A 27,545-nucleotide genomic window follows, 5' to 3' on the forward strand; every position below is an offset into this window, starting at 1 on the left:
GCTCATCTACCATTCAAAAAACCCTGCTGAAAGCCAGGATATGTTAGCTCAGTAGGACATTAAGCTGTGTATATGAATTCTGGCTGGCCTGGAGACAGACTGCAAAGACAAAGCTTTTACAAAGACTGTTTTAGATGCATCCCTTCCTACAGCCGCCACGGGGACCACACCAGCATGTGCTGGACCTGCTGGAGCAGAAAGGCTGCAGCTCCAGAGGCTCTGCATGTCTCTGGGTGGGCAGAGGTAACCGCTGTCTGTGAACAAGTCCTATAACAAAGAGAGACACACAGGATCAATACTGACTCTCTTAGCTTTCTACAACCTTAACTAGCTCTCTACAGCCTCCAGAGATGTTCTGCACATAAATATCTGTATACAGGCATGTGTGTATCAGGCAAATACAACCAACTGTGAAGACACTTCTCTTCCTTCACTTTCTTCCTCCTACATGACCAAACACCCCCAGGTAAAACTGCCTTAGTCCAATCTCCCAGTATGGTCATCTTTGAGGTATGGACTTCCATTAGAAGAGAGGTGATAGCATTAGGCAGCAGCTTTCCTCTCAAGAAGCAAACTGGCTGCAGCAAGGCCAGCCCTCATCCTGCCTTTTCCATTATGGTCCCAAACATTGCTCATGCAACGGTCCTTCCCACGCCTTGGCCGTACAGGAGGGAGCCACACGAGTACCTCTAACCTCAGACACGGCCAGCCTGCACACAGCAGACCTAGCAAAAACCTTTCCAGAAAGCCAGCCTTTGCCTTTGGGAATGGACTTGATTGTGCTGAAAGGCAAATATTTGCCAAAGGAGGTCTTGCTGGGTCTTTCGGGGATCTCTGCACGTACAGGTTAAATTACTAGTCCACTCTGCTTGGGAGCACAGGAGTAAAACATATATTTTTTTTTTTACCAAATGGTGTTTTCTTCTCCCCGGTCAACTATGAGAAAGGTTTCATTATCAGAGGAAACTCCATTTTGTGTCATCACTCATCCTTTCCCACGGAGCCTTTCATGGCCCACGTGAACCGCAGCCACTCGGAAACCACCCCGGACCCTTGAAAGCATCCTGGAGGTTTTCAAACACCTCTTCAACAGATTGTTCCTCTTCGCATCTGTGGAGTAAGATGGATTGATGGGGGACCCAGGAGGGTTATTTTGCCCATGAATTATTTACACCCACTGGGTAATACTTCATTTTAGACTGGCCTTGTTTTACGCTTGTAATTTTTAATTCTTATAATTCCACCTCCAGCAAGCAGAGGCTCCTGAGAGCACTAGATTATATCTCAGCGGGCACACTCTCTAATGCATAAATAACCTCTCCTCTGCTGACAGCACATGGGAGATGGGCTGGGCTTTCAGTGAGGTTCGGTTCCCCCCCCCATCCCCCCACCCTCTCTCTCTTAAAGGAATCTTTATCTCTGTGCAGCTATTCTGTAACATGCTTCTGTTTGGTAGCAAAAGCACTATTTAAATGCAAATGTTGACTTTTTGCCAGGGACTGAAGGGAGAATACTTGTCTGATGATGTCTTTCCAAAAGTAAAACTGGTGCTCTTTTTAAAGGAACTGCATCAGAAGTGACTGGGACTTTGGTTCCTTGCACTCCTAACCACCTCTGCCAATGCTATCTTCTACCCCTTGAAGTCATGCCTATCTTTGCAAGAAAAATAAATAAATAAATAAATAAATAAATACAGGCTAAACTAAAAGCAAAGCAGAGCCTTTTGATCAGATTCCCCTTTCCTCTGCCCAGCCTCTTCAAAGATGGAGGAGACACAGTCAGTCCACACTCATTCCAGTTCAAGATGTTTGGGTTTTTTTCCTCCTCTGTTTTGGGACAGATGTTCCGGATGTTAAATGTCTGTGTGACAAGGACAGTAAGGTGACTGTTGGGCTGGGGCCCACTTGAAAAGGAAAGCAGTTGGCTGGCAGGAGGGGGAAGGGAAAGAGGAGATTCAGACTCAGGAGGTGGGTGAGAAGGAAAGGAGACCTGGGGTGAGTAGGAAAGGGAAAAGATGTCTGGAGCAGGGTTATTAATTTTGTCTGGGGAAACCCACTGTTTACAGTTTTGTACCATTTTTCTCTGTTGAAATAGTGATTCTGATTTAAAGCCAAAATTAGGCAGACCTTCCAGACATGCTTGCAAAGGTAAATAGCCCAGTGATGCTGAAAGAAGACAAAAGTTAGGCCAAACAGGAAGAGGGGAAAAAACCCAAATACACAACCAATATCCCCACGGAAGTGCCTTCACCCACAGCCATAGGGCTAGCAGCAAACACATACCCTGGGCTTAATTTTGGGCCGTGTCCGCTGCTCCCCATAGTAAGGTTTTGTGTAGGAGCAGGAAGGGCTCAAAGCAGTTGGAGACAAGGCTTGTCCTCTCCCCAGATGTGTGGGCTTCACCAGGGGCAGAGAAAGTGGAAGGAGACATCACAGTTTTCCTTGAACAGGGAGTGTTGGGAAAGGGATGGATGTGCTGCAAGACCTGTCATAGACGGGAGCTGTAGCACAAGCCAGGAGTTGGGACAAAACACGTGGCAGTGGAGGCTGTACATCTGCATGATGCACCTCACCAGCCAGACCAAGAGCTTCCCACATCCTTCCCCCTCCTTCCCATCTCATTGCTTGGGCTCTGCAGGCTGATGGATTTCGGTCCAGTTTTTGTCTGATGTGGTTCAGTTACCAAGGAGACAACAATCTGCAAGGGGGAACCCTTGTGGCATCCTGAGGAGTGAAATCGATGCAGATCACTCAGGGGTTGCAGATGGCCGCAGGCCCAGAGCTCAGGAGCTGGGAAGCATTTGCCCTGGCCCATGTGAGGCGTCCCAGGCAGGCTGCACTCTAGAGGACCTCCAAAGTAACATTTCAAATGAAATCAGTCTATCTGTGGGATGAGGAAGAATCAGTCTGTCCTTAGCACCAACTGAATATTCACATCCTCTGGGAAAAGCAACTTGAGAGTTAGAAATCTTTTGTTTGCCTGCTCCAGTGGCCTATGAAGTGTAAGAAGTCAGGTCCAATGGTTCAAGCAAAGCAGGCAGCAGTCTGGGGTAACAGACCCATAGCTGTGGCAGAACAACCATGGCTCATATTGCCCCTGCTGTCCATCTGCTGTCTGCCCCATCCCCTCAAGGGCTCACACACAATAACGAAACCCTCAGCAACCTCAGTTCAACACCACTTAGAGCATCCAACCAGGATGCTGGAGATGAGAAATGGTCCTCTTGTCTTACATCACCCTATGGCCCAATGAACATGTTGGAGAAATAAGGATCATCGTGCCTGCACTCTCACTAAAGCTCCTTCAGCTGAGAAGAGCTAGACAATCAAGGCTTCAAGGCAATAATTGTCCTTAAATCAGAGCTAATTTTTTAGAGTGAGGTAGAAAGGTTTTGCAACCTACTGCCAGGGCCCTGGCCTTTCTTTTCCCTTACCCTCTACGGACCAAGTGACTATCACCCTGCCCAGGCACGTGCCCAAACTTGGATGGAGTTGAGAGGTGCAGCAGGAAGGGGAGGCTGTGATGCTTTGGAGGTCAGATGGGACATATCCGCAAACACAAGGCTTGTGGAGGATAAAAAAACCCTTGGCTGGAGCACTGCAGTTCTTGTTGTTCCTGACTTGTCTTTAGCAATCGCTGCAAAGCATGGTGTCATGGTTTAACCCCAGCCGGCCACTAAGCCCCACACTGAGCCAGCACAGTCCCTGAGCCAGTACAATCCCTCTCCCTCCTTTGCTGCTGTAACACTGAGACTCGGAAAGACTCCTCCCAACAGGCAGAACTGCCGGCAGACAGGGTATTTCTTCCCAATCCCCACCTGATGATCAAATCATGACCATGGAAGATGAGTGCTGAGGGACCTTGCTAACTAGCAAGAGAGATTGTTTAGCGAGTGTCTGCAGAAGTGGGTTAAAAAACAATAACTCAGGGGAAGGTTCTTCCTCCAGCAGCCAGGGAAGAGGGAAAACATATTTCAGTTCTGTATATTCTCCTCGCCTGGGGAAGGCTCCGTAGCTGAGATGTCAGGTTTAATCTCTTCCCAACATGTATTTTGCAAATAACTCCTTTGTTCCTTTTTAAGTTGGGCAGCTAATATGCTGGAGCAGTGACAGTCTCCAGCAATGATTTAATAGAAGAGAAGGTAGGGTCCTCCTGTGTCACCTTTCAAATGCATTCAGCATGAAGGAGGCTGTGAAAAAAGATGCACTCGAGATGTGTTGACCCCACAGCAGGCACACAGAGTTGCCCAAGCCATGGCTCTTCTCTCGTCAGGCTCCTCTACCGACAGACCTAAGCAGAAAACAGGGCAGGGATGGGGCTGTTGTGGGAGCATGTAGCTATTAACTAGCTAAGAGAAACTGACATCCCTTTAAATCTAAATGCTTGTTTTTAACAAATTTCAAAGGGAAAAGTGAGCCTTCAGAGTGCTGGTAGTATAGGACTGAGCCAGCACAGTGACACATGTTAGATGAGTGGATTTTATAATCTTTTTTGATAATCCCAAACACCCACAAGACATGGGAATAAATTTTCTGGAAAGGATGTGGTGGTTCCCTCACTGGTTTTAAAGAACAGTTTATTAGGGATGGATTGGGTAAGGATTAGGGATGGGTTGAGTAGCTCCTGCCCTAGGGATGGACTAGCCAATCCCAAGGTGGTTCTGATTCTTGAGTCTTGATATTTCAAATAAAAAAGGCTGGTCCCAGTGTTACAGCACATTTCAGATTGGTCTGGAGATGATAGACTTGTTCAGTCAGATTTCTGCTTCCCCACCCTGTCTGGGGGATGACAGGAGCTGATTTTGGAGGGGGAAGAGAGAACATGGAAAGCAGACGTGCAGTTGTCATGACAGGAGTTTGTGGCAATGATGCACATTTTCAGCATTTATCATTGCTATTTGTACGTGCATCAGTTTACAGGAACATCACACAGTTCGGGGACAAGTGGGAAGAATAAGTCATTCTCTGTCTAGCAAGCCCTCCAACTCACACAGTTTGAAACACCCACAGTCCCTACCCAGGGTACCGCAGGCCCCATCTGGACTGTGCTTTTCAGGTAGAAGCTGTAAACCATTTCCCAAATCCCCAGCTATCCTGAAACAACACCGTAGGTGAGGGTTAAAGATCTGTATATGGAAGAGCTACCAAGACCTTACAAGATGAACAAGAGTTTCATAAGTAATGAATAAGATTGTTTTTTTCTAAACTGCATCTATTCATGGCTCACAGAGTAGCCACACAAGACTTCTGTGCTGAAAGGAGGACTATAAAGGTTATTCTACCCAGCACCAAAATGCAGCTGATTCTGATGTGGAACATGCCACCTGCCAAATGCACAGCGGTGTGGGGAAAGCCATGCTCCAGCAGTCATTGCCCCATAACTTTGATACACCAGGCAATCAGTATCTCCAGTTTGAAGATGCTTTTCTAGCACCTCTGTGCTAGGAGCCTGCTCAGGAGTAAGGGGAAAAAAAAGAAAAACAAACAAAAAAACCCCAAAAAACCCGCACCAAAAAAACTAAAAAATCCAGTGCCATCTGATGACCGGAAGAGCCAAGACTTCAGCACAGACCAGAGCAAAGAGGTTTCATCAGGGCATTTGATGGTAAGCATTCCCTAAACCACTTTTTATTAAAATAAGTAAATTGCTTTCTGACCCAAAGACAAATTTTCCATGGAAGCATCTGGGTTTTTCTATATTTTTGAGTGAAAGAAGGAAATGTTAGAACTAAATGTTCTGTGTGGGACATTCCCACTAGACCCATTTTGAGGGGGAGCAGGAAGACAAGAACTGGGAGTGTGTCACTGCAGGGGGAGTTAGGAAGATATTTTTAGTGGGTTTAGAAAAATAAAAAGGCAGGGAATTTTAGATAAAACTTTTCAAGTGCATGAAAATATCTCCCCATGTCTAATCAGGAACTGGTAGAAGGTTCAAAAGGGAATGAAAGATCCCTGTGTGAACCATCTGAGACTCTGGAAAGAAAAGAAGCATTTATATCCTTGCACTTGGATTCCCGGTGCCCTGGGAATGGCTCAGTAAAAAGCCCAGCTCATGGCATGCCCCAAGGCAGTGGGGCAGCAGACCCCTCCTCTGGTCCTCTTGTCCTCTGCAGCTTTAAAGGACACTTCCACTAGCCCTAGATGGGAGTAGGCATGTGTGGATAGATGGGTATTGCAAGGCAAAAAGAAAAAAAAAAGAAGGGAGGAAAGAGAAAATGACACCAAGAAAGAAAGAGAGAGAAAGAAAGAAAAAAATCATGTTTTTCTACTAACCTCCATCTGAAAGTCTTAAGGATGTTGAAATCCTTTATTCAAGTGGGGAAACTGAGGCACAGAGAGGTTACATTTCTTGCCCAAAGAGACATGGGGCATCCATGAGCAGGGACCTGAAGCACCTTTCTCCTCTTGTGATTGCAGCAGGGCCAGGGAGAGGCACTGCAGGGGATGAAACCCAGGCTGTCCTCCGCAGGGGGATGGATGCCAGGTCCCATCAGTAATGGCCTTGGAGCGACTGCATTTGCAGAGCCCTGGCTTGAGAGCTCAGCTCCCAGTTGCTGTGTCTCCCAGGGTGAGAGCACCATCTGCTTGGAGGAGCATGACACAGACAAGCAGAAAAAAAGGTCAGCTGCTTCCCCCGTTATCCTCCAGGTTGGAAGCGGGAAAAGCTCTGCCCCGCACCGTGTGGCACCTCAGACCTTCCCTGGGCTCATCACCCCCCTGATAATTCTTCCACCAGGCCATACGAGGACACAAAGGCAAAGACCCCTTCGGGCCAGCAGGTAGCAGAAGATAGCAAAGGAGAGGACAAGCAGCAAACTCCTGTTCACCCTGTCTTCCAGAGAAAAAGAAATCCAAGCAGCCAGTCCCTTCCCCACGACCTGAGCTCACCCTCCAGTCCAGGAAACCTTTTGGGCCGTGACACAGGACCAGGCTTGCAGAAGGTGGGTTGTGGTTTCCCGACTGAGAACTGAAGGGGACACTGCATAGATTCAATGTCATTTCAGGGGTCTGGGATTTTTTCCTGCTGTGTTGATTCAGTGTAACAAACTCATTCCTTTTGCAACGCCGCTGTATTTAACCAAACGGCAACCTCTGTCCTAGGCTGAAATGTGGCATTTGGGATGTCAGAGCTGTCTCAGTGAGACCCCACAACCACATTAACCTAAGCTGTTCATGGTAGATGTTTGGTCCCTTCCTGTTGTCCCCAAGCTTTACGGGGTGACCCCAAAGATAAACACACAGCCTCAGACGTGGCTTTCACCCTCTGGCCCAGCACCCCAGCCCCTTTTTATCTCCCTGGCTCCATGTACCCACTGCAAACCACCCTGCTCTGCCCACCATGGGCTGCCTCTGCAGCAGTCATATGCATTGCCTGCCCTTTCCCTGTGTCTCCAGGCTTTGGGGAGCTGCACTCATCCTCTGGAGCCCTTGCAATGATAGAAAGTCAGGGTTTGATCTGTAAATGGCCTCCAAATCCCAGCTACTCCCAGGTCACCAGGAGGTGGAGACCTTCCAGCTGGCCACAGACCAAGTGGCCAGCTGCCAAGTTCATCTCCTTGAAGTCCAAGCAGGTTTGGGGCCAGGTCACTCAGGCTTATGCAGAATATCTGCTGAGCCCTAGAAAAGCATCTCAGAGAAACCTCCCATGCTGTCCACCCCCCGCAGCCCCTGCTTCACAGCACTGATCAGTGCACAGGAGCAAAACCTCCCCTTTAATGTCCTAAGGTGGCCAAGAGTGGCACGCCAGGGACAGATTTGAGGCCTGCAGGAAAGAAAACATCGCTTTACACCCTGAGCGAAGGGAGAGCTTTGCTTTCAGCAGAGCATATGCCATCTGTTCCTGTCGCCCACAGATCCGGCCACGCTGCGCGGCCGCGTCACTGCACTGCCAAGCACAAGGCACTAGCGACAGGCTCCAGCAAGGCAATGTTTAACCCCCCTCCATCCTGAATAGGATGGTGCTGCCAAGGCAAAACCAGACAGCAGGACACCCTGAAGACCATCATGCCTGACTTGGCGTAATGCAGGGCTGGCAGCTCCAAGAAGGCGCCCAATGAAGTTGCTTGCAACATCCCTGGGGATTTTGCATCCAAGCAATCTGCAAGATTCAGGCAGAAGGACTAGGGCAAAAGTAAGCTTGCAAAGCAAAGGGAAGACAGCCAGGTTTGGCTCACTGCTTCCGGCCTTGGCCCATCCTGTTGTCACCAGGAAATCCCTTGCACACCCGTAGGAGGAGGCCTTCAGCAGCAAAAGAGCAGAGAAGCTCCTTTGGGACTGAAACCATCTCTACCAGAGAGAGGAAAGACCTAGAGTAAAAGGAGCAGAGGAAAATGTGTTTCCTATGCTTCCTTCTCCAGCTGAAACCTGCTTTGTTCAGAGAGAGCTCCTGTATCCCTGTTTAATGATCCACTCTTCATTTACATTTGATTAGAGGAATGAAAGAGCCAATTAACAAGATCTACACTAAATACAAACAAAAGGGATCGCTGCTGACTCAGACGCAGGGGTAGAGCCAAGAGGTGGGGCTTTGCAGACAGCTTAACCAGGCTGTGGCCAGAAGGCACTATGCCATGTGTCCCCTTTTCTGAAATCTGGGTGGTTGCACCATGATTTGGGCCACCTCATGGATCCAAATTAAAACTCATCCCTGTTTTTCTTTCCTGAGGTTGGCTTTCAGCTGGATGGGTGAGCAGAGTCACTTGCCATCCATTGCAATATCACTGGTGCTGACATTGGGGGCACAGCAAGAGCATGCTCAGGGAGAGGGGAGGAGGCCAAAGCACCCCTCTCAGGTCCAGTCCAGGATGAGTTTGGCTCACTTGGATAGCAGAAATGCAAAAAAGGATACAGCTCCACATTCATAGCTGCTGTGGGGGCTTTAACGTCCACCCCTGGCTATTCATCCCACATCATCCCATCACCCCTCCTGTGACAGCACTGCTGCCTGTGGATCCACGCAGTGAATCAGCCTATTAGAGTGATAAAAAACACTTATTTTTTTATTTCTTTTTAAGCTGGGCCAGCTTCCCATCCAATTTTGCAGGTTATCATCATACATGCAGCTGTGCCAGCACTGCTGAGGAAGGAAGGGGAGGCTTAAGCACAGAGGAGGGGAGGCTCGAAAAGCAGTGGGAAGTGCCATCTAAGAGGCTTAAAGCGCATAGACTACCACCAGGCCACCTTCAGCATTGGTCTCAGGGCAATCTCTCTGCCAAGGGTGCAGGCCACATGGCATTAGGAGCACGTGCCCACACCATGCTCAGCTCGAGACTTCTGCAAAACACAAGCACTGCATGGTTGTTTCTACTCCTCCCAGTGCAAAGCAGATGAAGGGGTAGAAGACCATGACGTCTCACAATCCAGACTTTCCACCTGCACAGCTGGATGAGAAAGGCAAGCTTATAATACGGGCTGGTGGACAGGGCTGTGTGAGCTGGTTCCAGCCATTCCTGCAGTGTGCAAATCACGTGCAATGAGGCTGAACAGGTTTACAACGCTGGTCCAAACCAAGTGTGAACAGACCCAAGTGTGTCAGCACAAGCTTCACCCTTCTCTCAGGGTTGGATCTCATTAACCCCAAATGAAGAGACATCTCGTCTGATCTCCTGTGAGCCAGAGCTCATCACCAAGATCAGCTTCAAATTAAGAGAGGTGTGTGAAGGGGTGGGCAAGGACCGCTTCTCATGGTATCCTTTTAATAAGTGGTCATGCTTGAAAGGAAGGGAGTAATCAGAGTGTGGGGAAAACAATCTCCAGGCAGGGACTAGGGATGATCATGAAGATGGGGCAGACAGAAGGATAATCTGAAGACTTGTTGAGGATGGTGTAACAGTAGATCTCAGCAACCATGAAATGGGAAACTTCCCAAAGGTTTAGACTTACTGAGAGCTTCTTTTTAATTTTAATTGCTATGAGTGATTTCTTTGTTTCCTTTAATGCTGGGGAAAGAGACAGCTTCAGCAGGAGGAATACTCTGGGATGCACAGGCTTTACTAACATCCTCCCTGCAATGCTCTTGTGCTCCAGCCCTTAGGGATAGATCCCGCAGAAAAACCTCTCCTGGAAAGGAGATGGAGAGGACCCAGCAAGGTCAGGTGGCTTTTACCAGGGATGGGCTTGTATCAGGGCTAACCTTGGTACCTCATTTCAACCCAAAGACAATCACTTCAGTTATAGCAGTGGCAAGGCTGCACTCAAGCTGAGATACCACCTATAACCATTACTCGTCCTCCAAATCAACTATCCAGTCCTTTTGCTAAAGATCCTGACTCCTTCCCTCTGATGTCTATTTTGGGATAGGATGAAGCCTGCCCTCATACCTACTACCCACCTCAAGCAGCTATTTGTTGACTAAGAAGGGAGCTCAGGGTGACGTTGAGATGTGAATGTCTCCACTGGGGACAGCTGGATTTAGCCACTACAGCACACAGGACACCAAGAGCTGAGGTCCTCTGCTGCTCACAGTCAGACAGACAACTTAAAACAGATCTGAGAGCCAGGGCTCATGGCTTAAAGAGATCAGCAAACCATTTACTGAAGTCAATGTCCCAGATATAATAATGAGGGTTATGATCAAACTGAGCTTGGAGATCTGTGATGCAATGGCACATCCTAAGACATATGTGCTGGTAAATTAATTCCTGTCATTACATGATCTGCCCAAATCTGGTCTTTCCTTCTTCTCACAGTGTTGTCAGCAATGTTTTACAAGTATTGAGCAAGAATTTTCACTTTGGACTCACTCCTCTTACTGCGCTCCCCACTTGCTTGGTTGCCTTTAGGTTTTGTTAAACCACCTCAGCTCTGCTGATGCATGACAGAGGAGTGTGGATTCTTTATCAGAAAATAACCTTGACTTGCTCACCTGTAGCTCACACCAAGAGAAGCAGCAGATGCCCCAGCCATTACCAGGCAGCATACAAGCAAGAACAGTACATCATTTTCACCTCCACAAATAGAACATCACAAAGGTGACAGCACCTTCAGAAGACAGAATGGAGATTCCTCCACCAGTCAATCCATTATTAAGACCAGCCTACCTGTGTGCTTGTTCATCCTGGTGTAAATCCAGAGCCCTTCAACTCAGCTCAGCAGAGTGCCCCCATCTTTGCACCTTGGCAGCTAATGGTGAACTCTGTCTCTTTCTTGATTTAAGATGAAAAAACTCAGTACGAGCCAGATAGCAAATGGAGTAATCAATATGACAGATAGAGACATCCTCAGGGCACAATATAGTTTATCACTGAAGCACTAAAAACCTACATTGGGTGTCTAAAGATATTTTCTCTGCACCACCCACCTGCCTCCTTTAATGCTGGACAATCCCTCTCTTTCTATCTGCCAAGCAGCCTCAATGCAAGGGTGTCACCCTGTAAGAGACGATCCTTTTCCTAAAAGAGAAGTAACTCCACAACCAAACTTTAACCATAAGAACCACTGGAGTATTTATTAATTATTATGATTATTTATATCCAGTCTTACTAATAGCTATTATCACAACTCAGGGAGTGCTGGTGCTAGGCACTGTACATCTGTTTTCTAAGAAAGTGCCAATTGCTCTCAAGATCTGAGTCAGAATAAAGAAAGAAAAGAATACGAGGATAAAACCAAGATTAAGTGCACCATGTACACAAATGCCTTGACTTCTTCAAGGTCATGAGCAGATGCAAGAACAGAGCATAGGCCTCCCTGTGAGGTTCTGGTCCAGCATCCTTAGAACCCGCTCCAGCACAAGACCACAGCTAAACTGGGTGCAGAGACCCATGTCACGCAGCACAGATGACACACTCAGAATATAAAAGTAATTCAGCATGCTGCACCATAAGAAAACACCCACATAGAATGAAGTTTCGTGTAACATTATTTTTCTTCTTTTTTTCACAAAGATACATAACTGGCAATACCAGATGTTTCACAAATTCATGCATTCTATCAACTTGTTTGTCTTCAATAAAAGCAAAATGCATTGCAGAAATGTACAGTCAATATTTGGGTTTTTCAACCCAGAAAAATTGGGGAAGGGGACTGGTCCAAACCTTCCCTCTATTTTGTTTTGTCAAAAACATCATCCAAACTAAACCCAACACATTCAGTTTCCAGGTTCAGCAAAAGATTGCATTCAGCCCCAGACATTCATAGCCCTGAAGTGTCCTTGATCGCTGTAGCTCTGCTTCCATCTCCACCCGCACATCTTCTGGATGCAAAGCACTGCCCATTGCAAAGCCTGGTGCTTGTCCAGAGGAACCATTCCCTGCAACAGGCCCATGGATTTACATCATGCTCCACATTTATAGAGACACACTGCAAAGCAATACTCAGGAGCACGTGGGTTATGGAGGGCCCACTGGCTACATGACCCATGGCTGTCATTTCTGTGTATCTTTCAAATGTTTGTTGAGGAAACGTATTAGGCTTTTTACATCTTAGTCCCTTTCAAGAACAAACAAAAAATGTGTTGTGCCTCAAGCAGTCTTTTTATTATCTTACATAGACTTCATGCAATAAAGTCCGTTAATTAAAACATGAATATTTAAAATGGCTTTCAAGAATGGCAGCCTTATCTCACCAGAGGGAAGAAGAAAGAAGAGGGGAAAAGAAGGGAGAAAAAAGTGGTAAAACACAAGGAAGGCAGGAAATGGTTCATTTTGCCAGAGGAGCATTCAATTATTTTATTGCTGAATGAATGCATTTTCCCCAGCTGACATTAGATGTTCATTTGCAGCAAGAGGGACAGGGCGGAGAAAGGTACAGAGGGAAGGAGCGGGGGCGAAGGCGAATGGGTAGTGTTTTAATTAAAACGTGAGGTAAGCAAAGCTGTCATTTTTGGCAGTGTTGCCTTTTGAAGTTGGGACTTTCTCAATGCAACAGTCCTGCGAAAGCAGAACAGCCACAGTTGTCTGCTGCACTGAGGCTGCTCTGACACCGCAAAAGGATCAGACAGCTCAGCATCCCAACACCTTCTTAGAGTGACTTTGCTCCTCAAAAGCATGTCAAAGGGTCTTGGTGTAATGAGAAACAGCCCCCAAGATGGAAAGACAGAGAGGACAATGGGACATATGGGAGTCAGAAGTACATGTCTGCACGTACAAACCAGCATGCAACTGGAGACATGTGAATGAGTCTGCATGTGTTGCATGGAGCTTGTGCATAGGTACCCACACCTGAGCTGGGATATGGGGAAGACAGGAGTGGAGTTGTTGAGGAGCAGTCAACAGTCTCCAAAGCCACAACTCTCCAGTAAAACTCCCCAAAAGCCAGTGCGCATGCTGCAGGGATAGATGCTGCAAGCTCTCCTGTTGATAAGCCACACATCAGGCAGTGGAGAAAGAGCTTTAAGGAAGAGCTGGTGGTCCCTAGGAGTGCCCTGGTTCAACCCACCACTCAAGCACTTATGGACTTTAAGCAGATCAGGAGCCTTTTACGTAGCAGGAGAAGACTGCCGCATGCACTGCACTGCTTTGCTGTGGGAAAGCAGGGCAGAGGGAAGCATGTCCCACCAGCAATGGGCCTGGGGACAGCTTTGGATGACTGCAGTCTCAAAGCAAGTCCTTGCTTTGTCCCCTCTGAGTGCCAAGCCATGCAGGTTGTCCTTTCCCACCAAGCTATTCCACGCTGGGGAATCCATCAGCTTGCTTTAGCTCTTGGGGGATTAACAGAAGTTTTACTTTTCATGGGAAGGATCCCACAAGTATAAACAAAACCAGCTTCTTCCAAAATGAACCATGAGGCACTCACTTTCCAGATAGGCCTCATGGTTTATTTTGGAAGAAACATGGAAAGGATGAAGCATGAGTCAGCCTCTTTTTCCTGCAGTGAGTTTGCATGCTGTGGGTCTCGATGGGTATGCAGCCTCTCTTGAGTGGGAAGCGGCATGCCCCACGTTTTCTGTGTGTCTGGTTATGGGGCTGCCGATGGGGGGGTCTCAGGTCCTGGATATGTTCATAGGTGTGTACTGGAACTCACATGGCTGTGGGGGTGTGCAGGGATTGTGATGTGCAGTAGCAGTACATGTGCACATGTTTGCAGACTCATTTACATGAGTGTGTATCCACCTCAGAGCATATACATCTGTCTGCTCAGCTCTGTATGTGTGTCCACCTGTTTATTGTCAGGTTTGCATGTGCATGCAGGTACGTTCATGCCCATTTGTCTATCTGCCTGCCATGTGTGGTTTTACCCTGCTGTGTGCAAGCATATGTCCATATACATGCACACTTGGCCATCCGTGTATACGCTCATGAGCCTCTTCCTGTATATATATATATATATATACCCATGTGAGTACATCCATGCGCCAAATCAAGCTGGTGTACACGTGCATCTGACTCTCTGGACATGCATGAATGGAGATGCGTGCCAGTGCAACTGTGTGCCTATCCAAGCATCTCTGGACAGGATCTGCCTGTGCATGGACAGATGTGTTTCAGCTTGCTGTGGGACAGGGTAGAGCAGGAGGTGGGGGTAGATGTTGCATTTCTGGTGACAAAGAGTGTGGCTGCATCTCTCACACCAGGTCAGTGGGACACAGCCAGGTGACAGCAGGGATAGGCTGTCAGATCTGGGCATGTCACAGGCTCACAGTTGCACCCTTGAAGAGGGATAGAGGTTTTCTGGCTGCTGCCTCCTCCGCTCCCTCCTCTTCCCATGTTGATGCATGCTCTCAGTCAAGCAAGGGAAACCCAGCTACACCATTCATATTTTATAACTGCTGCTTCTGGCTCTCCCCCATCACCTTTTCATTTCTTTTCCTTTCCTACTGAAGTATTAAAAACCATTTCTTTGAGTGCACAGTGCCTGCCCTTCCCCAGCCATTTCTCACCAAGAGGAGCTCTTTTCTGAACCAGAGAGAAAAGGTGCAAGACAAATACTCCTCCACAAGCCTTTGAAGCCTCCAGCACTACATATGGCATTTCTCCCAAGGCCTCCTGCTCACCCTTCCCTACCCAGTCCTGCTCCAGAGAGCAAGACCCACTCCTGCCATATGACCCAGATGTTTCCCCAGGGCTGTGACCCACACACCAGCTGCTTCTGGCATTGCGTAGCGGGGAAGATGCTGCAGAGCAGCCCTGTGGTTATGGGAAAGGCTGTGCATGGTGGGCTTGTACTCAAAGAGCTTTGACTCAGAGAGATGCTCCTGTCCCACAGCCACGCACCATCAAATGTCCCATCACACCACCTGACATGAGGCCCCTGCCTCAGGAGGAAAAGCAGTTGGTGACCCTGGACAAGAGGTTGTTGCCTTTTTCTACCTGTCCCCCTTTAGATTGGCAGCATATTTAGCTGGAAGTAAAAGCTAAATGAAACATGAGTGAAATTGTACTGGAGCAGGTAAGGGAATGATCTCTGGAGGCAGAAGTAAATAGACATTTCACATATTCATCCATGTTTATAACATGCAAAGAGCCAGGGGCTACTCAGTCTCCTAAAAAGGACATTGGGGCACTGATGTGTGTCTCTGAGAACCCACTGCTGTTCTCTGGAGAGACTCAAGCCCCATGGATCGGTGTTGTGTTTGTAACCCAGCACATGTTGCAAACTCTGTCTCTCCCCTTGCTTTGCTCTTGGGATACCACTCGCTTGTCATATGTCCCTTTGCCTCCCGCACTCGACACAGGATTCTTGTCAACCCCAGGACAACCTCAAAGCTAAGCCAGGCTAACCCAACAGCTGTAGTGGGACCATGTGGCAGAAGTCCCAGAGCTCCCACAGAAACACTGGCCTAGGTTTCCTCTCCAGGCAGCTCCCCAAAGAAAGATCACCACTTTTGTCTGCCTGACTTCTATCCCTTCACCAATTGATGTTTGAGGCCAGTCTCACCCCAAAGGTGCTCAGCCCATGAAGGTTTCTGGTTAGCATGAGGTCAACCTAAGTGATCCCACTCACCAAAAAAATAGCTAGTAAGCAGTTATCTGGTTTATTTGGCACACCATCCAGGCCAGCAATGCTCCAGATGTGCTACTTCTTGTCCAGAAAAAGACTAGGGGACCCAGGAGGGTGCTGGTAACAGGAGAAGGCCAGAGGCATTGGTGGAAGATGAGTCATGAGAGATTTGTATATGAGCAGCAACAAGAGGAGCTGGGATTCTCACAGTAGGGGAATACAGGACTTCATGTGGTAGGAAATCAGGCTTCATCCTTTCTACCATTCACAAAGCCCTATTTTTAAGACTAGAAGGGACAGCATGCCACCTTGGCCTCCCCACTGGCAAATTTGAGGCCAACACATCAGGCTCAGGAGTAGAGAGGAAGGTGGGTTGTTGTGTTTAAAGGCTTGGAAAAGGCTTTTGGAAACTCTGTTTCTGCTTTACAGCAAATAAAAGGCACCAAATTATGCCAAGGCAAAACTCCCACTGAACTTGTCACCGGCTCCAATGACAATAGGCTCAAAACACAGCACTGCTGAGCTGCCCGTGGGGCAGGGACACCGGAGTGGGTGGGAAGGAAGGGACTGCACAGAGTGGCATGTTGCATGCAAGAGCTGCTGAGCGAGAAAAGCCATCCCTGCCCTAACAGCTGGTGGGATGCATCGTGGCTCTCCCTTGAGGTCTGCTGTTCTCCTTGATGGTTCCTCAGCTGCAGTGGGTCCATGGGGTCAGGTGGTTGAGCTCCCCAAAGGGGCCTCCTGAGTTCCTCCGTGGCCCAAAAGCACAGAAGCATGAAAAGCAATCTCTTTAAATACCTCTCTATAGTTACCTGGGGACTGTCCTGGTCCCTGCATCTTTTCTTCTTCAGCGAGTACCCTCCTGGCAAGCCAGATGTCTTTCTGAGCAGCTCCTCTGCTGCTCACTGTCTGCCTTGCTGTTACCAATCTCAAGTTACACCACCATCCATTGATCTTGGCTGACCCTAATGCACTTTAGCTACCTAAATTTCAGGCCAATTAAGGAAGGTGCCCGCAGAATTTAAAATCTAGACATGGGGGAGGAGAGTTTGGGGAGGCTTACAAGGCTGAACATCTCTTTTCTGTGAGGAAGGTGGTCAGCCAGGTTTAGATGCTGCATCGCTGGGTCATGATGAAAACATCACGAACACCTCCAGGCTGAATCACCCCAGCAAGGTGATGCTGGCGCTGGACCTGACTCTTCACAGTTCGGTTGCAGCATCCACAGATTGAGTACATGGCTACCCATCGAGCACAGCCTCATGGGCTGCTCCCAAGTTAGAGTCACTCCAAACCCAGCAGAGCTCCCTGAAATGTGCACTGTCCAATGCTTAGCAAAAAGCATACAGCACAGCAGGAAGCTTTGTAATTCAGAACATTAAAATGAAAACAAAAAAACCCAAACCCCAAACCAACAAATTAAAGAAAGGAGGAGGAAGGGGTATGAGGAAGAGAGGGTTTTGTGGGCAGAAATTAATTGTCTTCAGTCAGTTTTATTGATGTTCCTTCAACTGACCCCATGCAAACAGAAGACAAATGCTGAACAAACCCAGCTGTAAATAGCAACCCTGGCTCATCTGCCTGGGTGCTTTGTTGCTGGGCATGGCCAGTTACATCTTTTCAAGCACATGTCCGCAAATGGAATTCTGGTGCAGATGTGTCCTTGGTCCAGCTTTGTAGAGATTACTAACCCACTGACTTTAGGGAGCTTAGACCCAGTCCCAGGTTGATAGGCACCAAGAGCACAACTGGCACCATCCTCATGGACTGGAACTGTTAATGGGGACTGGACTGTCTCTCCCCTGGCAGCATCCCATGCCAGGACTATTTTGGTTGTGAGTATATACACATGCACAGCATCCCTGCCTCTTAGCCTGGTTGCCCCACAGGACACTAACTTTAAAGCCAAGAAACTCTGTGTACAACAACAGAGCTGCTTCTTTCCCCATCTGGGATCTAGGCTGGGCCCTCACGGAGGTCTCTGATGGCCAAGCTGAACCTGCACTGCAGTCTTCCCCATGGCACATGCGCTGCACTGCCTTTCTTCCACACCTCTACTTCTGACCACAGAACTAGTAGAAATGGGATTCTGTTCATGGCCTTGGTCACACCAGCAAGTTAAGTTGAAAATGGCTAACAAACAGAATCAAGTTATGGGAAGGGACACCAAAACTATACCTTGATTTCATCCAACAGGCACATGGGATGGCATATAGGCCTGCATATGAAGTGCACACAGATTACTGAATAATGCTTTTCATGTGGCTGGGTTTAATCTGGGGGTGCAGGAGACATAGGGAGACATGGTGAACTCATTGTACCCCATGTCCTATTGCAGCCTCCAGTAGATCCTGAAGCAGAAACTCTCTGTAGGCCCTCTTCTGCATCAGCCCCAGGGTCTCAACAAAAGCCCAGATGCCAATAACCTGAATCTTTGTCCTTCAGTCTTCAGATTCAGGAGCAGGACCAGTGAAATGAAGTAGAGAAAGCACCCATGCTCTTAGCTGTTTCTCCTGCTTTCAGTACCATATGCAGACCTTCACTGTCTTCCTCTGGTTTGGGCACCTCCAGCACAAAGATAGCCAAACCCCTGACCCCAAAACTGACAAGCAGAGAAGTGTCCACTTCCATCCAGAAAAAAACCCCAAACATCCAAGCTGGCAGAGACCAGGGCATCCCCCTCTTAATCCAGGCAAGATGACAAAGCCAGGGACCTGCACCAGTAATTTTGTTCCTGCCCTAGGACACAGGGAGGGATCAGGCTCCCTTCTATTTGATGATAATTGAATCCCTGTGTTTTAGGACCCTACCAAACTTCTTGCACACACATATCTGCTGCCCTATTATCTCCATGCACACAAACTGTTACAGCACTTACAGGAATCAACACCAGCCTCTCTCCGTGCCTGTCCCCCATTGCTGCTGGTATTCGTGTGGATCAAAGCAGTTGTACTGCAGGGACAACACAGCTCAAGCTGCCCCAGAAGTGATGGGACAAAGCAGCCGCCCTACCAGGGCAGCCCAGTTTCTTCAGGAGCCTGGAGTTGCAGCTTTCACCCCTGCAGGTCCCTTCTCTTCCTTGCTGCTTCTAAGCATTGCGAATACCCCAAGCCAGTAACTGTTTGTTTAATGGCATGGACCGCTCAAGACCTATTGAGAGCATTCAGTTTAATGAGGTGTGTGGCGATTATTGCTCTATCAGAACTAGAGCCAGGGAACAAAAAGAAATATATTTAAACTCAACAGATCTGCAATTCTGGTGTGCTAAAGGACGTTCTTTCCTAGCCTGGTTGTCTCACCCTGCTGGAAGGCTGAAATGTAGGATATCAGTATCAGATTCCTGTCTGCAGTGAGTGCAAGAAGTGAGTGTACTACACGGAAAGTCAACAACTGGAGGTGACATTGGCAGAACCACCCCAGCAACACACAGTTGCTGAATCCTCCCCAGGTTGAAGTATCACAGAGCCACACTAAAATATACCTGCTGAGAATTTAAAACCAGTTTTCTAACCTATTTAGCTCAAGCTTGCTTCAGTACTGTCTTGGGGGATGGCAGGCTCACAGGAGACAGAATCATCACCCATAGATATTACAAGATTTAATTGATTATCAGAATGATAGAAGGAAAACATGGGAGAAGAGATGAGTTGCAGAGGTGACAACGATGCTCTGGAAGAGGGTGAAATCTACTGCTCTGCCCAGCATCGGAAGAGACTGCTGTGGCTTAGAGCACCCAAGTCCACTTTCTGAGTACTCATGGATAAGCCTCTGTTTCCAGCCTGTTAGGCAAAGATCAGAGCCCTTTTCTGCTCCTAGATCAGTTGTCTGCTAGATCTTCAAGGCAGCTGGGCTATGCCCCATCTCAGCTAAGTCCTGACTTCACCCAAAGTGTTTGGGAGCTGCATCTGGGTAGAGGAAACCAGCACTGAAAAAGGGAAAATTCCCTTTCAAAGAAACCTGGGAGAAACCCTAGAGCTATATCCACCATGAGAGACAGGATCCACCAGGTCAGAGAGCTCAGTGCCAAGGAAACCCATGGAGGTCAGGCACCCCAGAGGGGCATCAGACACCTGAAAAGCTCCATGGATCCAGTTCCCCTTGGAAAGACATTGTTTTTCATTTTTCAGCCTGCCTCCATCACCTAAATACATCAGATATTCAGGGTGGGCGGTGAAAAGGGCCAGGAGTGTCTCTGTGCACCCTCCCTTCTGAGACATTAGCATCCTCATTCTCATATCCAGTAGTTACAGTTATAAAACTACACTGCACATGTGATGATTTTGAATCTGGTGTCTGTGTTTCCCTGCATCTAAATTTCACCCTGTATTCCCATACAAAACATTTTGGGGCAGCTGCTATGGGTCCTGAATACAAGAGGATGTTAAACAATGGCAAATTAAAAAAAAAAATAAAAGAAAAGCATAACTGAAAAACTGAGCCTTTCACCAGGCTGCCACTCATTAAATTACCCATAAAAGTCCCCTCATAGTAATGAGGGGAGTAGTTCCTGTGAAACTCCCTCGGCAACTGGATGTAAATTCCACCTTTAGTCTCCCTGCTACAACAATAGCACATTCAGATGGTAATTGCTGATGTTTCTGCATTGTGATCATGTCCACAAGCTGTTGGGTTCACAATGGAACTGATCGCTTTATTCTCCTCATTTTTCTCTCCCCGCACATCTCCCACATAGGACATCTCCATACAGACCCATGCACGAGTGAATCGAGTGCTGAAAGTGGCATGGACACAGGAAATCTCTGCTCTGCCACTCTTACACTCATACCTAATTCTCCCTGGTATCCAGTGATAGGACACATGGGAATGCTTCAAAGCTGTGCCAGTGGAGGTTTAGACTGGACATTAGGAAGCATTTCTTACTGGGAGGGTGGTCAAACACTGGAACAGCTTTTCTAGAGAGGTGGTTGATGCCCCAAGCCTGTCAATGTTTAAGAGGCATTTGGACAATGCCCTTAATAACATGCTTTAACTTTTGGTCAGCCCTGAATTGGTCAGGCAGTTGGACTAGATGATCATTGCAAGTCCCTTCCAGCTGAAAATATTCTATTCTATTCTATTCTATTCTATTCTATTCTATTCTATTCTAATTGCAAGGTCTTTAATGACCCCAGAGGAAAGCAGTGGGGCAGACAGGGCTTGTACAGATCACAAAGATGTGAGTGTTTAAACTGAGTCAGAAACCCGCTTTTCAGCATCCAGGAAGGAGTTACTCACACTTGCCTCATCCATAAAACACCCCACTGACTGCAGACAAGAGGGACAGCCCCATCAGGAGCTGCCCATATGGGTCCAGTGGGCATTCACTGCAGGAGACAAGGTGGTGAAGGTCGTCTGTGAGCAAGGTGCCAGGCTGTGTTCAACCTCCTCCTCCAGGAGCTGTGAAGTGGTATCAGCTCTTGGTCACAGCTGCTGAGGTTTGGAGTTCAGCTGGGGAGATGTAAGGTAAAATCCCCAATGCTTTTTGCAGGGTAACATAGGAAAATTTCAAAAGTGAGCCAAAACCAGTTCTTCCTTGCCCCATGTTTTGCTGGTGATCTGTCACTGTATCCTAGCTCTGCTCTGAAAGATGTATAGACTAGAAAGCAGAGGCAAACACAGATGTTGAAGCAAGGAACTGGAAAGCAGCACACCTTCCCCAAGCACATTCAGCAAGTCCATGCCAGGAGGAAGGAGAGGCAATGAAACTGCATCAATCCAGCTCCATTTGCCATTTGGTGGCAAATCCAAAAATGAGGCAAATCCAAAGCCAAACAACTTTCTCTGCAAGCCCAGCTGTTGTTTGGTCCAGGAGGACTCTTGTGGAAGGAATAGAGCCTGTGTGGTAAGATGGAGCTGAAGAGGTCAAGGAGAGGCTTGAGAGCCTGCCCCTGGGCAATTTACTCACAGCTCTTCATCAATCCCTGAGCTTTCATGGTCACTAAAGCTCACCAGAAACATAGAAAATGACTTATCAAGTTATTTGTGCCCTGGGGGAGATTCAAGTGGAGGAGACCTGTGCCACACAACGTGACTCCTGCAGCAGGGAGGATGGCAGTTGATTCATTTGTCCCTATGCCTCTGTCCCCTCTTCCATACCAGCAACTTCTTTCAGCAGTCACTCAGTCACGAGTCCAGGCAGAAACTCAGCCTTTCTGAGGAGACATCACATTTCAGCCAGCAGAACTGGCCAAGCATGAAGCAAAGCTTCCCAACAACAACCAAGGTTTGGAGGATGAGTCCTGCGGTGAGAGATTTATGGAGTTCATGCATATGGACTTAATGCAGCAGAGGTTAAGCATCAACTTGTTTATGGGTCTATAAATGCCTCTCCAAACAGTAGAGAATGGACGCTAGATGACTTCTTAATCTATCAGACAGAGGTAGAAAAACATCTAAGGACTGGAAGGTGAAACACCACCAACGAAACAGAAATGAAGTGATGAGCATGTGTGAGGAAGGGGGGATCTGCATTTGTTCAGAGTAATGGGGACAGCAAACCAGTGGAAAAGCTTATCAGGAAAGGCAGGAAAACCCCCAGCACTTCAGACTAGCAATATTTCAATTCAGTTTTTTGAGAACTAAGAAGCTCCATTTAAATCTCAGTTTCAAGTTCTTTGCTGAAATGAATTTGTGAAATTCTCTGGCTAAGACATGAAACCAATTAGACTTGTTCATCATAAAAATCCCTCCAGCCCTGGAGCCATCTATTTTACCAGGGAGCAAATAATATACTTCAGGGGCACACACTTAACCCTGTTTTGCGGTCAGCATCTTGGATCCCTCCAAGATGGGGATATGAAGAGCAGAAGGACTAGAGCATGCTGGTTATCTCTTTGGCCCACCAAAATGTGACAGCACTGCAATGGCCTTCCAAGAACAGATTACATGAAGACAAGACTAATTAGACATTCATTAAGTGCCTAACTCAGCACAACACTTAAGCACACATTTAACCTTCTCTCATTACAATGTCACACCAGCGTCCCTTTTAAAGCTCCAGCTCTCATTACAGTGAAGCCAGCTCCCATTTTGGAGAGTCACCAGGATTTTCAGACCTTGAAGTTCCAATGCCCCATGTTTCAGGAAGCTTTCCCATCTGCAGCCCCCTGGTCTCCTACCCCAAACCGGTGTGGGAGCCTATTCCAGGAATGTCAACTTGCACTCCCAAAAGAGAGTTCAACTGTAAACATCAGGACCTACAACCAGTCTCTGCCTTCTTTGCATGTTGCCTGAGCCAGTCAAGGGAGATCTGATGCTGGCCAAAGATATTTCCCCTGTTGAATTGTCTTCTCCTAGAAAAAATCCCCTGTTCAAGCCTTCCCAGAGCAGCAACTTGAGGTAGCTGCAGCAAGGAGGGGAGATGTGGGGGGTGGGCTGCTGCTGCCAATACATTTCCAAGCGTGTCTTGCTGATCACCAGGACAAGCTCCATGTGCAGCAAGACACCAAAATATCTCCTGCCGCCTCTGCACCCTGACAGATTCTTCCCACCCCCACCACCGCCCTCTGTAACCTCTGCAACGTCTGCGTGGGACAGCGAGTGCAAAGAGGGTGTCTCACTAAACCTGGGAAGCAAATTTGGAGCAGTCTCTCCTACCTCCAGACATCGAAGAACAGACACTGCGGACAAGGCAGGGTCACTTCGGCAGAGTTACTTTGTGAAGTCCCATTGCAAATGTCCACAAACATCCCTGTGGACCTGAACCAAGTGCAAACTCATTGGCCATGAGTGAAATTAGGCTGTCAGTTAGGTTTCTTGAGTGCCCAGTAGCTCTGGAGCGACAGGATCAGTACGCCCGCTTCTCCACCATGACCAGGAGATCTGTGGCCTGGGTTGGCAGCAGAAGTTCATCTCCCAGTTCTGCTCTTTGGCCACCAAAGCCAATGTCCAGCCCAACAGATCCATCCTTGGACTGCTCTTGAGTGACTTTAGAGAGCAGGGAGAGGGCAACATCTAATCCAACATGCAGACACATATATGCATTCTCCATCCTTTGGTATACCAGTGCCCAGGGATGGGGAGTGAACCTTTTCAAAGGGATCTCACCCCACAGACTCTATGAGCCAAAGCACAGTTGCTTCCAAGGCAGCATCTCATTGTAGCCTCTATAGATTTGCACCCACCCATTTGCTTTGGAAATATCCCGGGTATAGAAGAGGCACATCAGGAAAAGTCAGGCTCCACATTTTGGGGTGGTATCTGGGTGTCTAGCAATTCCTTATGTGCCTTGAAAGTCATCAGACTAGATTAGTACAACACACGCATGCACCCTTGTTCAAAGATGAAAGTGTCAAAACAGGCCCAGAAACAACAAACGACTTGGGAAACAACGGGAGGGTGGGGGGGAAGCTTTTAGGAAATAAAATGCTACGGATACAATCAGAACAACAATGACAGCAATAATCATCATCAGTGCTCGGAAATCGGGAACCCTATCAAAATATTCCACCCACAAAATGCTGTTAAGGGATCACTGCCTCTCTGTCCAAATTGGATCTCACCTCCATCTTCCTGATCAAGCTTTTACAAAAATCAAAACAGACACAGTGACAGACAGAGCAGCACATGGAGAGGCCGGGCACCCTGCAAGCATTGTTTCTATGTAGATGGCATCCCACCAGTGAAGATGATAATTCTGTACCTTCAATATGGAGCAGATGTGAGCAGCCAGCAAAAAATTATCTACGCTCTCTACAAATATTTGACACCCAAAAAGGATTTTGATTCAGCCACCTTTGAGCCTCTTTCATATTTATTTTCTGGGAACATTCAAGCACTCAAGCTGGACTTGGAGCGATCTTTACAAAAGCCAATATTAAGCTTGAATGCTTCAGGATTTGCTGAAAATCTTATTTCAAATTTCACCTTTGGTTGCAATGAAAAAGGTCACGCTGCTTGGGTTGAATGCATAAATCATCCAATCAGCAAATGCAAGGCATGACACATGACTTAACGAAGCTCGCATCACTCCGAGGAGGCAGCCAACACGGTACTCCTCGCAAGCTGTTCACACAGGAGAAAAGGGCATTGCAAAGAAATCTGAAATCTGGAGAGTGAATATTGCCGAGTGCTCATAGCTGGGGAGGGAGGCACAGCTGAAGAACTAATTTGCAGGATTTATGGCTCGGCTGTGTGCCTTCATGTATTGATTCACAGATCAGTGAGAAACAAAATCTCCCCCAAAATACACTGACGAAAGCACTAATACCTGATCATATACTAATCTCTCAGCTAACGCCAGACTGCGGTCTGCAAGAAAATCACGCTGCACAGCTTGGACCTGTGCCCGGTAACCTCCTTCCTACTGCAATCAAATTTAGCCTCGTTCCCCCATCCTTGAGAAATTCCCCCCTGATTGGGGGTGGCTGTAAAAGCCAGGCAGGAGCCCCAAAGCCCAGACCCAGGCAGACGCCAACTTTTTCCCGGTAGCAGAGGACATTTCAGCGTAGCACCTGAAGAAGATGAGACCCTGGGGTGGGGGTCAGGTGCGGGTCTGAACCTTGCCAAATTGGAGGCTCCCCTCCCCACTGCCCAGATTCCCATTTAGCATCACACCTCTGGTTTACATAACCTTCATGCTGGCAGGTGGGATGGGAGCTGAGAATAAACACATCAGAGCGGATCTGACACAAGTCCTGAAATAAAGGATTCAATTTCCAACCCCCCTGATTTCCTTCTGTTTTGCATGGCACTGTAGCACTGGTGGAGACTGTGTTGGATCTCTGGAAGGAACATTTCCCTCCCCAGACCAATGCCCAGATCAGACCTCAGGAGCATCTCACCCTTATTCATAGTGCTTCTTGTCATGCTTCTTCCACCTCTCTAGTCCCTTTCCAGCCCATACCATAGTCAAGATCATCATCAAAACACTGATGAAAAGTCTGAGGAATGAGCCCCAGCAAAGGCACCGAGCAACCCCACAGAAGCAGCGTGGTCAGTTTTCTTTCTGAAAGCCTCCAGAAGGAAAATGAGGCTGGGAACAAAATGAGCGTGCCTTCTGTTGCCGTTCCCTCAAACCAGACCTGAGAATTAAGTTTTTCCCATGAATTAAAATGGTTGATAGGGCTGCTGAGTGCAGCCCGCCTCGGGAGGTAGCTTGGATCCTGCCTTTTCTAGGACATCTGTAATTACGTTGGAAAACTGCTCACCCTCAGGTAAGACTCTCCCTGCAGCAGCTCTGAGGCTGCAGAAATAAAACAAGCAAGGTACAAGCCCTGGGAATGAATTAAACAATTTGGGGTATATTTAGGGGAAGCTGCTTTGCAATTCCAGTCGCAGGCTCATAAAGAGCCACCAAGGGTTACCAGACCTGCCTACCAATTAGGAAATAAGGTTTTCGTACCAGGCATCCACAGACTCAGACACAGAGGTAATGGGGACAGCATGAGACCCGGGAGAGGACAGCCCAACCAGCCCTTCCTCCCAAACGCCCCCAGCTGCCCTCCACTCACCCAGGAACTCCACTCCGCTGCTGTCCTTGGGGCTGCTCATGCAGTTCTCCAAGTAAATTCCATCCTTATAGCAATCTTCCTTCTTCCTCGTGAGCCCCAGGATCTCGCTGGCCTGATCTAGGACCTCCCCTCCTGAGCAAGAGCATGGGGTCTGCATAATGCCGCATGGGTGGGAGCTGCTGCTGATGGCCAAGCACGCATCCAGCCATTTGCAGAGCATCTGGCAAGCAGCTTTGCTAGGGTTCCTGTTGCCCACCACGAGGTACTCCACTGAGAAGTCCCGCTCCTGAGCCTTTGTGGGCTTCCACCGCACGGGCCAGCTCTCTACCCCCGGTGGTGTGGTCTGCTTCATCTGGAGGAACTGCTTGTTGGACTGGAGGAAGGCATAGCGGGTGGACCCATCGCAGAGCTTCAACACATCATCAAAGCTCTCCATGCCCAGGTAGGTGCGGGTGGACTCCAGGAAGGAGTCGAACTGGTAGGTGCGGATGTGCTGGTGGTCACATACGCCGGTAGGTTTTAGGATCTTCATGTACAAAGTGTACCTCCGAGGGTCAGGGTTCTGGATAATCCAAGAGCAGAGAGAGGAGTTCAATGGGAAGACGGCAAAGGAGGAGAAATACCCAAAGAATTTCCCCTGGACCAAAGTGGTGCAGGGAGTTTGTGCCAGGTCCAGAGCGACCACGGTCCACACAAAGTAGAGTGGCGATACCAAAAGCAGGTTCAGGGCAGATCCAATGCTCCTCATCCTAGGTCTCTGGTCCTCTGGAACTCAAAGTAAATGTCAAGCAGGCGCCAGATCCTGGACATAACAGGGACCAGCTTAGAGGAAAAGTGAGAGTTTAAGAGGCTCTGGATCCGAAATCAAGCCAATCCTCCCATGTCTGGATTTGAGCTCCCTCCTGTGGCCATACACAACACCTGGAAAAAAAGGGAAGGGAAGGAGGAGGGGAGAGAAAGAGAAGAGATTTGGGATTTGGGGTTTTGGTGGGGGTTTTGGGTTTTTTATTATTAACCTTTTGCAAGGCTGAGTATCCACACAGCATCCCTAGTCCCAGCACATCTCACTGGGGAAAGATGCAGCTCCACATCACCATCCCCATGCTAGGTTTGGGGGTATCCCCATCCCCAGGATGTCCTAATCCCCAGGAGGGGCTTGGCTGTGACAACATAGGACATAGGGCATGACAACATAGGGGACAACATAGCTGTGACC

The 27,545-nt window shown here is 48.0% G+C and overlaps 1 protein-coding gene across 1 annotated transcript in view; it reads right to left on the reverse strand.

Moving 5' to 3' along the window:
- Positions 1-27,545, reverse strand: part of ADGRB1 (adhesion G protein-coupled receptor B1) — a 278,797-nt gene that overhangs the window by 175,214 nt on the left and 76,038 nt on the right. The window contains exon 2 of the mRNA XM_072851811.1: positions 26,330-27,250. Within this exon, the coding sequence (XP_072707912.1) occupies positions 26,330-27,077 (748 nt within the window). The 5' untranslated portion in view covers positions 27,078-27,250. The remainder of the gene's footprint in view (positions 1-26,329; positions 27,251-27,545) is intronic.

Source organism: Ciconia boyciana, chromosome 2 (assembly GCF_034638445.1).
Source record: "Ciconia boyciana chromosome 2, ASM3463844v1, whole genome shotgun sequence".
Classification (NCBI taxonomy): Eukaryota; Metazoa; Chordata; class Aves; order Ciconiiformes; family Ciconiidae; genus Ciconia; species Ciconia boyciana.